Here is a 15,115-nt window from a genome sequence, read left to right as displayed (position 1 = left end):
CCATGGGTTGAGTCAAGAGAACTTCCAATTTCCTCTTGCACTAAAACAATAGGTTTAAGAAACTTCCTTTACTTTTGCAGCAAGGTTTTATAGTCAATAGAAGCATCAGTGCATTAGTCAAGTAACTTAAATAAACACTTAGACTGAGACAGTCACATTGCCACAACTTCCGTTTACTTCATTCCCATTGAAAACCAGTTTTAAATAGCCCGCCATGCCACAATCTCCAATATGTTTAAAAAAAATTCAACCAAAACCCAAGCTCCTAAAATATGACTTGATACTAAATGAGGTGACTTTTCTATCTAAGTGTGCTTGTACTAAAACTTACTAGTTTCAACATGCCTTTCACATCTAAGTTTTTTGGGTATGCAGTTTTTGTTCAGCTAGCACACCTCAGTAGGGACATACCTCAAGCAGCGTGCATTATGTATGTTTTTCCTCTCCAGATGATGTTTTGGATCTTGGGGTTCCTTTCCAAGTACTGACTTAAATCTCATTGACAAGCAATAACCTAATCAGTGTAGAGGTCATGAGCCTGAACGGTGTACCTCTGTTTCACTTTCCTCAAAGCTTCTTGCCAGTCACTGTATAAATAGCAGTTTTGACTTTTCCTTGCTGTAGACAAAAGCTCTAAATTTGCCTTTAGTTCCTTTAAGGAACTTAAGTTGAAAAGGAAAGAACATGATGCTGGCATAACATGACTTGATAAAGAGGGATTTTTCTCTTCTGATAGAGAAGGCAGTATACAGGAGGTGCAGCGTTCAGTTCACAGTGTTCTACACACATTTCTGGCTTCTCGTGCTGCCTCGGCTTTTTGCTTAGCTTGTTCAACTTCTGACAGCTGTTTCAGGTAACTAATTTACCATGTCACCAGTGGTTTTTCCTGTTCATGGAAGCAGCATTTAGTATTAATAGCTAGTATGAACAATACAGGAGAGAGAATCTGAAAGATTCAGACTTTAGGACAGGGAATAAAGAAATAATGGAGAAAGCTTAATTTAAATGCACTATTTCACTTTCAAGCACCAAATAGAGACTTTTTTCAAAAAACAGACTGGTTTATGGGGACAGTAAAAATAACTATTTGAGAAAATGGCAATAACAGAAGAAACAGTGAGAATATGTGACAAATAGCTTAGAGTACCTTTGCCATACAAGTCACTTTTTGAAAGTGAAATGACTTTTTTTCATAAGCTCAAATCTGGGAGGTATAATTTGTTAGAGGCTTTTAAATAAAATGAAAATGCTTCTGTTGTGTTCAAGATGCAGAATTTCTACACCATATATCTGTAGTGAATAGCAGATATAACCCATTGGCAAAACACCTATGTACATAACGTTGGATCAACTTAAAATATGTTTGTAAGGTAGTGTTAAGTCTGGTACATCTAGGACTATGATGTTTTCTGTTTCTGAAAGGATACTCTGATGTGTCTCAACAGATTATATGAAGGCAAAGAACAAATAGAATTTGAAGAATCTATGAGGAGACTCTTTGAATCCATCAACAACCTGATGAAAAGCCAATATAAAACTGCCATTTTGTTGCAGGTTGGTGCGTGTAAACAAGTTTGCTTTGGCTTTTTATATGGTTTGGTTTGTGGGCTTTTTGTTCTTTATAAACTGAGGAAAAGACACTTGTAGGAAACTTATTTTTTGTGTCTCTTTTGCAATTCCCCTGTACTGGGAGACCAAGTTGCCTAACACAGTTTGAAGCCTAAGTTGAAAAGGTTAGGAGAAGAAACATTTAAATAGTTGCCTGAACGTAGGGAGTGAAAGAACCAAAACACAGATGCTGGAATCTTTCAGGGAATCTAATGAAGTGAAGCCATCAGTGGGAGCTGAATATTTAATTCCCGAGTTTCTTCAGATAATGCTAAACAGGGATTCCATCATCTTAGTTTGAGAAGTAAACTTGATAGTATCAGCCTTTTGGAGGTATGTCATTTAAACAACAACTAAATGTAGCATCAAGGCTTCCCATTCGTGTCAATCTTAGTTATTCTAACACTTTGGAATCTGACATTAAGAAAACTAGAAAAGAAAGACCTATTAAGATCATTAATAGCAAATAATTGGTATGCGGTTCTGCATTAAAATAGAAAACTATCAAGGCTTTCTATAAAGTAGGAAGCAGAAGGTTTTCTTAGACAACTGCAATATTGATGCTCCCACAGCTATCTGCTATGGTAAGTGAATATGAATTGTCCATAACAGGCCAGGATAATGGAGATATTTTCTGTACTAGGTGTCATGGAGCAGGAAGGGGTAGAAGTAATTTCCTGCCTGCCTCCTTCTAAAGCTAAGACTGATTCTTCCCCCAGCCCCGTATTAAGTTTTGGCATGACAGTGATAGATGTTATAGTAGTACAAAGTTAACTTTGCAGAGTAAGGGAAAGGTGGTTATGCAGAGCTATTGCAAACGCACAAGTCTCCATAGGTGTTACGCTTTGCATACCCAGAGAGGAAAGTTCACAAAGTCTATTGGAAAAGTAGACAAATAATCAGAGTATCAAAATAGCCTTAAATTTGAAATGATCATTAATGTTAATTAAAGGGGAACATAGATTGCTACGATCAACTTTATGAGTTCAAGTGGATTATACTCTGATGATAACAGACAAGAAAGTTTTAGGAGCTGTGGAGAAAGTTACTGTAATTGGGCTTCCCATGATATTGAGACTTAAAATGCAGAGTTTGCAGAGCCTTGGAATGTGAAATCTTAACTCTTATTTAACCCTTAGTTCTTCAAATACCTCTGATGTTTAACTCTAGAAGATTTACAGAATTCTTTTGAAACCTGAAATGGCTGTTGGTCTCTAATAATGATTTTTATTATTTTTTTTAAACTTGGCACTCAGTGTTTTAGTCAGTAGTGATTTTCCAGTCATTTTTACTGATAGCAATCATACTCAGGCTTATGTTGAATATTAATTCAATCAGGAAAAAATGGGGTTTAAAATTTCATACATTTTGTATGAAACAGCCCAGTCAGTGCCAGAAGCACTTTATTGTCTCAATTTAGATTTATCTTCAGAGTAATATCTTCTTCATCTGTTACGTGATGTATAAGTTTACAAAGTTTCAAATCTAACTTTTCGATCTCTTGTTCTCAAGCTGGCTGCAATAGATAGATGCTTTGACTTATTTTACTGCCTGAGCTTTGAGAAGGGTTGATATATCTGCTTCTGTTTTGCAGTACTATTTATGTCAGCTTTGAACAGCAGAATGTTGAATTTCCAGTTGGTAATTCTCAAATTGGTGAAGTTACCTCTTTTGTTTAAAGATACAGACAGAATGCTTCTCAACTTCAGCATTGCAGGAAGTCATTTTATTACAATTAGGATTATAGTTTTAATATACTAACTTTGCTGAGGTTTAAAAACAACCATGTGAACTGGAGAGTGACCTCTTTTCAGGTCTTGGGATGTTACTTTGTAAAGAGATTACTCCTTGTAGTCAAGATTGGGAATGTTATAAATTCACTAGCAGGAGTGTGCATCTTTTAAGTGGAGTGTGCACTCCTTTCAAGATGTTTTTCACAGTTTGGGGTTTTTTTGGTTTTGTTTTTTTTTTAATTATTTGAAACGATCATTTCTGAACTTGTACTGACTTAGTGATAGCGGCACTCATCTTCCTAGATACTAGACTTAAACCTTTTCCATTTATTTTGGCGGGGATGATATTGCAGCTCTGTTTCATTTGTCAGTTGCTTCTCTGTAGCCACTACTGATGAATTTTTGTAGGTTTTAAAGATTTTTTTTTTCCTAAAATCTGTACTTCTGAAGTTAGACTTCTTGAAATCTGGGAACCTGGAAGTTAATTTCTAGAACCTGCAAACAGTTTGGTCAAGGAAGACTCTGGGGGCAAGAGGGAGTAGGGAGGTGTTAGTACTTTCTTTACTTTCTCTGGGCTCTCAGGGAGCAAACACAATTTTCTGCAGATGTATTTTGTCTCTGTGCAAATCAGCTTGTATTTCTGGGGAATTAAATCTGATAAATTATTTTTAGATTTCAGGTTGATTTTTTCATAAGGTCATGCTGGTGATGTCTAATCTGTAGTCTGTGAGTGTGCCCTGTCATTGATAAGGTTGTGCTCTCAACCTTAAATTGCTAATCTGGCCCCAGTTCTGTCTCCAACTGACACATCACATTTGACCTACAGACAATCTTTTCTGTTGCAAATCTCGGCTACACCTGGCTTACTACTAGGGACTTGTTTTACAAAGTACTACTCCCAGTTCTGTGTATGCTTTCAGAAACCTTATATGACACAGTCTCAAGGTCATGAAAACACAGGAAGGGGAGCTATGATCTGTGGCATCGAGAAGTAGGAAAATAATGTAATACGAAGATGCTACCTTTATCCTCTCATTTTTGCCCACATTTTTGACCCATCCATACTGCTGCAGTAGATTCTAGGAGCTTAAAACAGTACAGGGATGCATAGATTACTTAACAGAGAATAAGGTTAGAAAGGTACTGGCAGTGGCACTTTGATTGTGGTGTGCAAAAGGGTTGGCACAATAACTTGTTAAAGCTGCCTTGATAGCAAATAAAATTAGACTAAGAAACAGAGCACTGATACTTTATTTGAATGTTCTTTTCATCTCATGGGTACTGAAATTTCATAAATATGTATAATGTAATGTAACAAAAGAGGGCTAAAAATAAGCTTGGTCAGGAATAAAGGTGAAAATAAATTTAATAGTATATGTTACATGTAAGAAATAATTTTCTGCAATGCTGTGGGTTTATCTCTAAGGTCTGAAGAATGCAGAACATATTGTACTGCTTCCTGGGAGATTTTTATGATTTCATTAAGGGCAGTGCTCACTTGTGTCCGTAGTGCACCATTTGAAGCAATTACTGCAAATGAAACTTGGGACTTTAAAATAACACAGGGAATATACTTGTTATTGTCCTGCAGTTGGTACTACCGATCTACAGGGATGTGGCAGCTATATCCTTCCAATTTCCCTCCTCATAAGGGTCTGAAGAAGGGAATATGTGGGAAGGGAGACAGCACAATAGACAAAGTGTCACTGGAGTACTGCCCAAAATATTTTGTGGCCTTCTCCTTTATCAGTATATTTCACAATGTGAATTGGTGTAAAGGAAATTCAGTGCTGCTATTGTATAGTATCTTCTTATAGTATTTGACTTGTGAAGAGCAAGGAACACCACATTACTGAAGTAAAACTAGGTTATATTTGTAGTCCACCACAGGCATTTGTACAGGGGTTATAAGTAGCTCTGATGTTTCACAGACTTAGTTTGGTTTGCTTTTTTTTTTTTATTAAAACAACACAGAATTTTTTTCTCCAGCCTATTGCAAGGAGCTGATAATGTCTAAGATCAGTAGGAGATACAATCTCTTCATTGAAGTGGCAACAGCTTTTAAACGCTCCTTTGACCTTATCGGGTTTGAATTGTGGGGATGAGGTCTGCAGAAGAATGACTTTATCTGAAAGCATCTTAAGCCAGCATCAAGTCAGTTTGAAATACTGTATACAGCCTCACAGAAGCTCACAGCAATAAAATGGTAGCTTTATGGTGCTTAAAAGGCCTAAATGAGAGCCAAAGCAAGCTGTGCTCTGATTGTCTTTATTCTAACCTCCCTACACCCAATAAAGAAGAAACTAAGTTTTTATCAAGGAATTTGTATTACAGATACAGAGTCTACATATGCTTCATTCTAAGCCTCTTCTTGTTGAAAGCCTCATCTTTGTTGAAAGTTTCAGTATAGAAGTGCTGTGATGTTGGTAGCTATTGAGGAAACAGTAGACAGCTGCTCATTTAGCAACAAAACAAAAAGCTTGTGAAACTATTGGCACACTTAAATTTCAAATTGATAACTGAAAAGTACTTCTTCCTCGGTCTTTGTTGTTTCAGCTGTATATTCATAGTAATGTTCTCCCACTGCTGATTGCAGTTTCAATGTGCTTCCAGTTTCCTGTTGGCCTTGCCATGTTCCTTATGCTCCCTCTCACTAGAAATATTTGAGCAGGCTCTACTTTTATGTTGTATGTCTTAGTGCATTCTATTATAACTGTTGTCTTATAATTCATGTACAGAAAGGTATTGTCCTGAGTAAGCTGAAATATTGGTGCTTTGGAGCAACTAGTGTGTATTTTGAATGTTCAATTTCTTCATTTGCAATGCTTGTTCACAAAGTTGTGTTTAGAGTACTCTTAGTGTGATGGTTCAAATGATTCTCCTGTTGTTTGAAATCGAGTTATAAAATCTCAGGAAATGTAAATTCTAAGAGTTTATTGGGTGCTTTCACATGTTTTGTGGCTGAGATTCAATGACTTTTAGGCAGTGATGAAGCTGCAAGGAGCTATCTGAGGGCAATCAAGAGAGACTTCAGGGCTTTGGGGTGATTGGTTAAGGAATCAGGAGCACAAGCAGTGTTGCAGGGAATGATGTGGAAAGTAACAAGGAGCCAGCAGATCAATACCTGGCTCTAAGCCTGCTGACACTGGCAGAATTTGTGATTTTTTTTTTTTTGGTCATGGGTTAGTCTACACAACACAAGGCCTGCTGGCAACAGATGGAGTACAGCTGTCTCAAAGAGGGAAAAGGATCTTTTTCCAGGAATTAGCAGGGCTTATAGAATTAGCTTTAAGCTAAATTTGAAGGAGGTGAGGGATAAAACTAGGCTTACTAAAGGTAAGCTTGATAAGCATGATATGATTGCACAGCATCTTTATGCAGATTTGAACTTCCATAAAAAGGATCTACCGTACATGACCTATTGGAATAGAAAGATGGAAGGGAAGGAAGATGCTACCAGGCCTATATCAATGTGGCCAGGTTTTCCTTTTTTGACAACTTAGGTAGTATTTTACAAAAAATGCTTTTAAAACCACAGAATCAATTTTTGCTTGGAATGTATTTATTACAACTCTCAACCAAGAACTATGGCATATCCTCATGTATTTGAGGAGTATTGTTAGTTGGATGATAAGTCACAGGTCCTTTTGTGAATGTAAAAATCATTGCAGACAGCTCTTAGTATCTAAAGATAAATAGAGAAATAAGTGGACATCTGCTCAGCAAGTGTTATATATATGTAATGCTTCTGCTTTTTATTGCAAGACTCTTCACATGTGTGTTTTCAAAAGGTATGAGAGAGGCTGAAAACCTACAAAAGAACTTTCTGACAGAGTAATGCAAGTGAGTCTTTAAGGATGTTAGCCTTAAATGTCAGTGATGATTTGAGCCTGAAAATCACCTGCTTAAGTAATCTTCTCGATGTAAGAATAGTAACATGTTTTTTCTTACCCTTGACATCTTTTAAGGTTTGATTATTCCTTTGCACTGTCAAAATATACCTCAGCAATCGATAGGATAAGCTAACCCACCAGATAGTTTAGCTGCAGATGGCTGGTTAGGGAGATGATGCTCCATTTCATCTGTTCCAGAAAGTGTAGGTTTGGGTTGGAGAAATGACTGTTATTCTGACTTCTGTCTCCTGCATGGCACATTTCTGGGATGGAATCAGTACAAAGTATGATCAAAAAGCTCCTGCTTTGATCAGTGCTTGGTTTACATATTTGCATCAGAATGACAGTCTTAGTGGTCTGTGAAGAAAGTATGACCTACAAAAGAGGGTCTTAGCCCTTCCAGCCGTCTACAAAGAAAATATGATCCACTTGGTACTATTAATTGAATTCAACTGAATGGAATTGAATTGAATTGAATTGAATGCCAAAGTTCCTCTGCATATCCTCAGCGTAAGAGCCCTTATGTGACTATATACTCCGTTGTGAAAGAAATTAATATTCAAATGTGATGTAAAATGTCAGTCTGAGGAAAGAACAAATTGATTATTGTTTGTTTTGTGTGTATCTATCTGTTTCGGTGGTGTGCTCTGTATTGTTACATGCTGTATAGGCAGATAAACATACAAAATTAACACAATCTCTACATCAATTCAGGTTGCTGCCTTGAAGTATATACCATCAGTTCTTCATGACGTTGAAATGGTCTTTGATGCCAAGTTACTGAGGTGAGCTGCTTCTGAGCTTTTGGTACATGTATCATGTGGTGTATATGATGCTGCTGTCAACAATGAATTCTTAGTGATCAGCTCGAGTCGACAAAACTATGTCAGTTTTTACTGATCAAGGTAGTGGTGGAACACAGGGTGTATGTTTTTAACTCAAAGTTCTTACCTGACTCACATAATGAATGAATTTGGTATGATAGCCCAATGTTTATTGAATAATTATTAGTGAATTATTGAATATTTGTTAGTGAATAAAATGCACAAGTGGAACAATCTATCTCTTTTTCTCTTTCTCTCTCCCTGCCCCTCCCTTCAGTAAGTCCTATTCCAGAAAACCAAAGCTGATTTTAGCAGTTTGAAATAAATGTCTATCTTTATTCGTCAAAGATAAATTGTCTCCTCCACACAAAAATATCTTTGTTCTATTGAAAACAATGGAAAGTAATAAACATTTGTAAACACAGCAAAATCTAGTTCATCCTTATCTTGTTTCTCTTGAAAGTTTTCTTTCTAATCTGCTACTGATCAATGTTCTTGATATAATAAATAAATCTAAGCCTTAAAAGGAAGTAAATGGTTAGAAAGAGATGATCTTTTGCTTTTTCTGTCTTTATTAACACATGATGTATTAATCTGTATGGTATTTATGACACTTTTCCTTTTTCATGCAGTCGGCTACTGTATGAATTTTATACTTGCATCCCACCAGTGAAACTACAGAAGCAGAAGGTGCAGTCCATGAAGGAAATAGTACGCAGCAACCTTTTTAAAAAACAAGGTAAATATAAAATGCCTTTCAGGCTTCAAATAAATAAGTGTGAAAATATTGACTCACATGTTTTGTGCAATTCATGTTTGAAATCGAGTAAAACAAATACTGAAAAACTGTGAATGCCAGAAGTCTGACCTCTAGAGAGGATTTTCCTCTTTCTACAAGATGGCTATTGTCCCAAGCATGACTCCTAGCCTAGAACCAGGAATAGGTGGGTCTCAAAGGAAGAGCTTTGTGTGGTTTTCCTATGATATAATGGCTAGACGGATGAGCTGTATATATCCTTTCAACCCTTTTTAAGCTCTAAAGTGAAATAGGAAGTGAAATCTTGAGAACACAGCTTTTGTTATATAAGGCCTCTGCCTGGGCAGAGGAAAAAAAATCTGATTGTGCTGTAGTATAGCTCAGCTGCAATGCAGCATTCCCAGTCATAGGAATTACAATGTTTCTTAACCTTCATCAGAACCTGGTGTCCTTCTTCACTGGCAGAAGTAATAAGTAGTACTGAAATGTCTTTATCAGCCTTGTGCTTGGTTTTCCTTCATTTTATCATGGAAAGGGAGTTGTTGCTAAAGGAATCCTAGCAGAGAACTCCAGTTTGACATGATTGACTTGATCTTGCCTGCTAAGCGTTCTGTCTCCTCTCTTGTGGACCAGATGGCTTACTTCTCTCTCAGCATCTTACTGCTGTGTAGAAGATCTCCAGAACATTGAAGGCACATAAGCTACTCAGATGTCCATTTTGTCAGATGTTCAGTTTCTGACGATTCATAGATCATTCTAGGAACTTGACAGTTTAACAGTGGGTAGCAAATAGTACTGGGCATGAGTAGAGTAAGAGAGGATTGCTCTCATCTCATTCTTCTGTGTTGCCAGAGGAGTGATGCAGTTCTAACTACCTAGGACAGATAAAAATTTAGCTTTGTTTGAAGATCTATGTTGCATTGTATTGAGACTGAAACATATATGGTAAGCTATAACGATAATTAGCTGTGTCTGTTGTGTTTTGAGACCATTATAGATTTCCTGGACAAAAATCAAGAAAGTAACATAGTTGGTTTTATTGCTTAGATTAAATTAGGTATATTTTAACCCATATTTGTGTTAGTAATTTCAACAGCGATTTTTTTTTTTTTTTCTGTAACTATCTGTAGGACTCAAGGTTGCTTGAATCAATGGAGCTTTCATAGCTACAGCTTGGGTATCTGCAGACACTAATCCTCTATTAAGAGCAGATCCGACCAGCTGATTTTCAAACAGATCTAATTCTGTATTCATATTTTTTCCCTGTAGTTTACTGTATGTATTTTACAAGTACTGTGTGACATATCATTGCATTACCAGTTGCTTTTCCTGCTATGGCTGCTAAGGTCAGAAGTGCCAGTCTTAGTTTTATCTCTGCTTCTTGTGGTGAGTAGTATTTAGACCGGAAGGAAAAATATCCTCTCACAAAACTTAAAGGTTCATGGGTTATAATAATGCACTCTGTTGAACTCCTGATCTTACTAGAATTCAGTCAGGTACTTTCACTGTGTTTGGTACTGAGAAATTAAGTCATGATATTGTTAACCAGAGGACATTCATTCAAAGATTTTACACTTACTTATTTTGATGAAGTTGCAGGACAAAACTGCTTCTTTCTGTAGTTGGAGAGTTTATAATTTATACATACCTGAACCTGACAATCTTCTTTTTGTTATTTTTTCCTTTGCGGGGGGGAAGAGGGGGCAAGCATAACTTCTAACCACCCTCAGTGCAACCCAGTCAGGATCAGATAGACTCTTGTGAGTATATTTTCTTTTTCATGAGACCATTCCATTACAAAGTTGTCACGCCTCTTGACACTTAGTATGTTCAGCAAACCATGTTACTTTTGCCTCAGTGGTGTTACCCGAGTATCTGTTAAGGTGTTTAGTCATAGAGTTTCTCTGTTGGGCGATGATCTTCATAACTTTCACCCAATTCCTTTCACTGCCACATTACTAAATGCAGAAAATCAACTTTGGGATAATCACAATGTTTTATACGTAACTGAAATTTTGTGATTTTTTTTTTTTTTTTTTTTTTGTTTTTTTTTTAATAGCAGTGTTTTCTTTTTGTATTGCTTGATTTTAAACTTTGGGCTGCAATTACTATAGGGAAAGTTCACAGCATGTTTAAGTGCAGGCACTAAAGAGTAGGAAAAGACCAATACACAGTCAAGTACCTTTGCTGTTATAGTAGTATAAAAAAGTTTCTGTAGTGTGCTATTGCAATATTGTGCACAGTAAATAGCAAACAAGTAATTTTTCTTGTACATTACTGTGGTTTAAAATAGAAAATTCTGAAGATGCTTTTTGCTTTCTGTTAAATACAATTGATTCTAAAATTAATTGGGTAGAGAACCAGCAGTGTGTGGAGGGTGTAGACAGTGCCTGATTCATTGCTCCAGGCAAGGAGGGAGAAGGTAATTTACAAGAACGAAAGCATATGTAGTGAATCACAAAGTAGGATGCAGCACGATAATTCAAGTACGATTGCCAACAGTATCATTAACTAAAGTTCGCATTTATCTGCAACAGGTAGTATTTTTTTCTGCCATGAATATGTATTATATTTAACTACATTGCTAATTACAGTCAAGTCTTTTCATTTGGGTGTGTTTCAAATTATGCGTCTTTCCTCCAGGCTTTGGTATTTAGTCTCTTTCCATGTAGTTCATTACATTTCCAGTTCAGTTAATTTACCTTCAGTCCCAAAGGTATTGTCTTTATAATTCAATTGGATTTCATATATTGGTAATTCTTTTCCCCTACCCATTGATGTTTACAGCATTTGCTAAGGAAATGAACTTGTGAAACATGAAAATGCATTTAAAAAAAGAAAAAAAGCCAGTGAAACTTGTTTTTAAGTTACACATATACCTGAAGTTGGACGCCTTGAGGTTAAACTGAAAGTATTGGTATGTATTCCCAGGCATTCCAAAGTTTTCGCTGTAGACTGTCATGGGCTAGAGTGCTTTCGTCAGGTAGGATGCACAGGCCTGTTGACTGCTACTGTACGTGATCTTTAGAAACCCCACAGCACTACAGCACTTTCAGAAGCCTTTAAATTACATTGACAGATAATATTTCTTTGAGACATTGATACCTTGTTCCCAGTCTTGAACTAGAATACAACTTAGAGGGGTTATGGTGGTTCAGGTGTTTTGAGTGGCTGAATATAGCAAGACTTATGCTTTCAACTGCTTATGTGCTTTTACCATGACTTTTAGGAGCATTCTAACAGGATATGTGAGTACACTCACAGGCATTTACCTAGTTTTTGCCTTCTGACAATATGTCCTGGATCAGAGGACAAGAAATCTTCTTAAATTTAACTTTTTACACTTTATTTTTAGATCACTTGATAATTCATTATTTAAAAATATCAGAGGGAAAGAAATGATTGTTTTGTCCTGTATAAGCACCCCAATGGGATTTCAGAGTCTCATTTATATATAAGAAACTTTCTCCTGTCATATATCCCTTTGTGTAGTGGGATGTAATGTATTAGTCTCTGTTTTTTGTGAAATTCCCTATTAGGCCTACCAAAGAAAAGTTTCACTAGAATTGCTTCATTTCCATGTAAAACTGCATTTTATATGAAAAATGTATGGAAAATTACTTGGATCACTGTGGTTTTTCTTTTTTCAGGAAACCTAATTGCCAAAATTGCCTGATCATTTCTCCATGCTTGAGAGATCACTAAATTAAGACATAGCTGTTTACATGCCGTTTTTATTGTAGTTAGTGTTTCTGAGCTTGTGGTATTTGGAGCTAGATTTTTATTCTAAGCTGGCATGGAATATCCACTGACATTATGCCAAAATTTGTATTCTAGTTAGCCTTGGGAGAATTGATTTTTATTGGTGTGAAATGAAAATAGAGTGTTTGAACATACAATAAAATGTGTACGTATTCACACTGCTGCTTTTGACTTGCTATTCTCTAGAGCTCCACTCCTGATTAGGAGTTTGTGCTGCAGCAGAACACTGTGAGATCTCCTCCAAAGACTAGAAAATCTAAGTAGGTCAGACAGATGGTCACTGGCAGGGATGGGAATAGAGTTTCAGTCTCTTGGCTCAAAATCCAGGTCCTCTGCTCACTGTGGCTGTAGACATAGCTACTGCGTGTTCAGCATATGCAAACCACTTGCTGATTTTGGAAGAACAGCAGCAAGAGACATATGTTAGCGGCAGGGGTTAATTTGCCAGATGCCAGAAGAAATATTGAGACTATAGTAATTTTTTTTCACCTAACTGAGGAACTCTTCCTATTACACTACTGTTTAAAGAAGATAGGTACCCGCACACACCTGTAATTAGACTTCTTTCTAGAAGTTTGCATTTGGGACGTGGGTTATGATCTGTCAGGAAATGCAGGTTTGTGTTGTATAATGCCAGTGTTGCACAAGGAATATGTCTGATTTCTTTGAAGGATTCAGCTGTAAGTCCCATGTTGTAATTTTGGGTATGTGCAAGTCCGGGTCAACTAAGAAAATGTTAGAGTTAAATGGTGGCATATAACCCGTATCAAGCCTGTGTTCTCTCTTCTATGTAACCCAGTTAAAGATTTAGAAACAAGTGTATTGTCTTTGCCTTTAGGACTGTTAAAAGATATTTTAAAAGAAGTAGAATGAACATTGATTTCTGATAAAGCATCTTTCAGTTTAATTCTTGTTACCAGAATTGAGTTATAGATATTGATTTTATCCATTCTTGTAATCTTATCTTGTATTTCTACTGATAGGAGTTCTTAAACCAAAGTGTAACTTTTCATTTTTTGTGCTTGTTTCACTGCACTACTTTCAACAAAATTTCTCAACATTTTAGAATGTTTGAACATAGGAATTGTTAATGAATTAGCTACTAGAAAAAAATGGAAAATACTCACTGTCCATAAATTCCATTAAAATAGATCTCTGTTGAAACACAAAATCATTCCTGTGGATTCATTCTTGAATTTTTTATATAGCTTGGACGAGAGTTGTTCAAGAAACACACTTCTAAGAGTAGGTTTGTTTTGGTTTTTTTTCTCCTTCCTACTTTTGTAATATGCAGTAGTGTTTTTAAGGATCTATTACCTTTAATGCATCACTTCAACTCCTGTATTTATTTTTTTGCCTTTTTTATTCCTGCAGTATCTTGATAGGGATAAGGAAGCCATATGCATATTTGTAGGTATTTATCTGCAAATATTTGTGATGAATGCATGCAGATTACAGCCATTGCTTTCTGCTGTTTGTGGAGGAGTATGTGACATGCTCAATATTGCTACTGGTAACTTTTTGTTAGATGTGATGAATTATGGCAATTATTTAGTCATATTTTTTCAAGAAGCTTGATATATGGAACTGTAAATCAAGTTAGGTGAACTCGTTAGTTTTAACAATGAACTTCTGAATGTATGTGTAAAACTCTGTTTATAACTAGAAATAGAAAAGAGAACAAAGGTGTATTGCAGTCATTGATATGAAGCTTTAGCAACATTTTGTGTCAATTAAATGGAATGTGGAAACATGCAAGTTGGAATTCATCAATATAATAATCCGAACACAAAGCAAATTATGAAATCTGCCAGCGAGGAAATGCTGACAACCATTTCTGGCAGGCTATAATGGCTGGAAAAGGCACTGAACAACACTGAAGTGTTGTTTTAGCTAAAGCAATGATAGTGTTGCATGTTGCTCTGGCTGCCTTTGAATACATGGCATTACTCAGCTCCTGTGTGGAGCGGAGAAGCTAGAAGATATGCCTGGAAGTTTGGAGGCATATCTCCAAACTTCACTGCAGTGTTATGACTGGTTACAGTGGTGTGCTGTGACCATTAGCACTGTAGTGCAGTGTTATGACTGGTTGCAGTGGTGTGCTGTGACCATTAGCACCGTAGCTATTCTAATTTCAGTTGCTTGGAGTGGTGAGCAGCAATGTTGTATGGTGGCTTCAGAGGATCAACTGTTGTGTTTCTCCTTCCTATGTTAGTGCTAGATTCCAGGAGACAAGAATTTGCATATTGAAGTGCTGTCAAAACTTGTAGATGACCTCCCCTTTCTATGGCTCTCACCTAAACTGTGAAATTCCAATTTACATTTAGAAATTAAGAAAACATATACAATTTAAAATTCATTACATTTGTGCTCCCAGCAAAAATTAAATGGCAAATAACAAAGAGGCATCTTTTAATAGAAAGATGCCTACAGCTGTGACCAGATGTCCTTTGTGAAGATGCATGGTGCTTTAATTGAGCACTGGCTGCCATCAGAATTCTATCCTCCTTGAAAGAATCTTGTTCACTGATTTTATTT

General features: G+C 36.4%; 1 protein-coding gene across 1 annotated transcript in view; it reads left to right on the top strand.

Annotated features, from left to right (window-relative positions):
* DOCK2 (dedicator of cytokinesis 2) overlaps positions 1-15,115 on the top strand; it is a 171,249-nt gene that overhangs the window by 36,988 nt on the left and 119,146 nt on the right. The window contains exons 23-25 of the mRNA XM_030503652.1: positions 1,446-1,554; positions 7,949-8,019; positions 8,691-8,797. Coding sequence (XP_030359512.1) covers positions 1,446-1,554; positions 7,949-8,019; positions 8,691-8,797 — 287 coding nt within the window. The remainder of the gene's footprint in view (positions 1-1,445; positions 1,555-7,948; positions 8,020-8,690; positions 8,798-15,115) is intronic.

This window comes from Strigops habroptila, chromosome 12 (assembly GCF_004027225.2).
Source record: "Strigops habroptila isolate Jane chromosome 12, bStrHab1.2.pri, whole genome shotgun sequence".
NCBI lineage: Eukaryota > Metazoa > Chordata > Aves > Psittaciformes > Psittacidae > Strigops > Strigops habroptila.
Note: the sequence above shows the minus strand (reverse complement) of the source record. Positions and strands in the feature narration are given on the sequence as shown.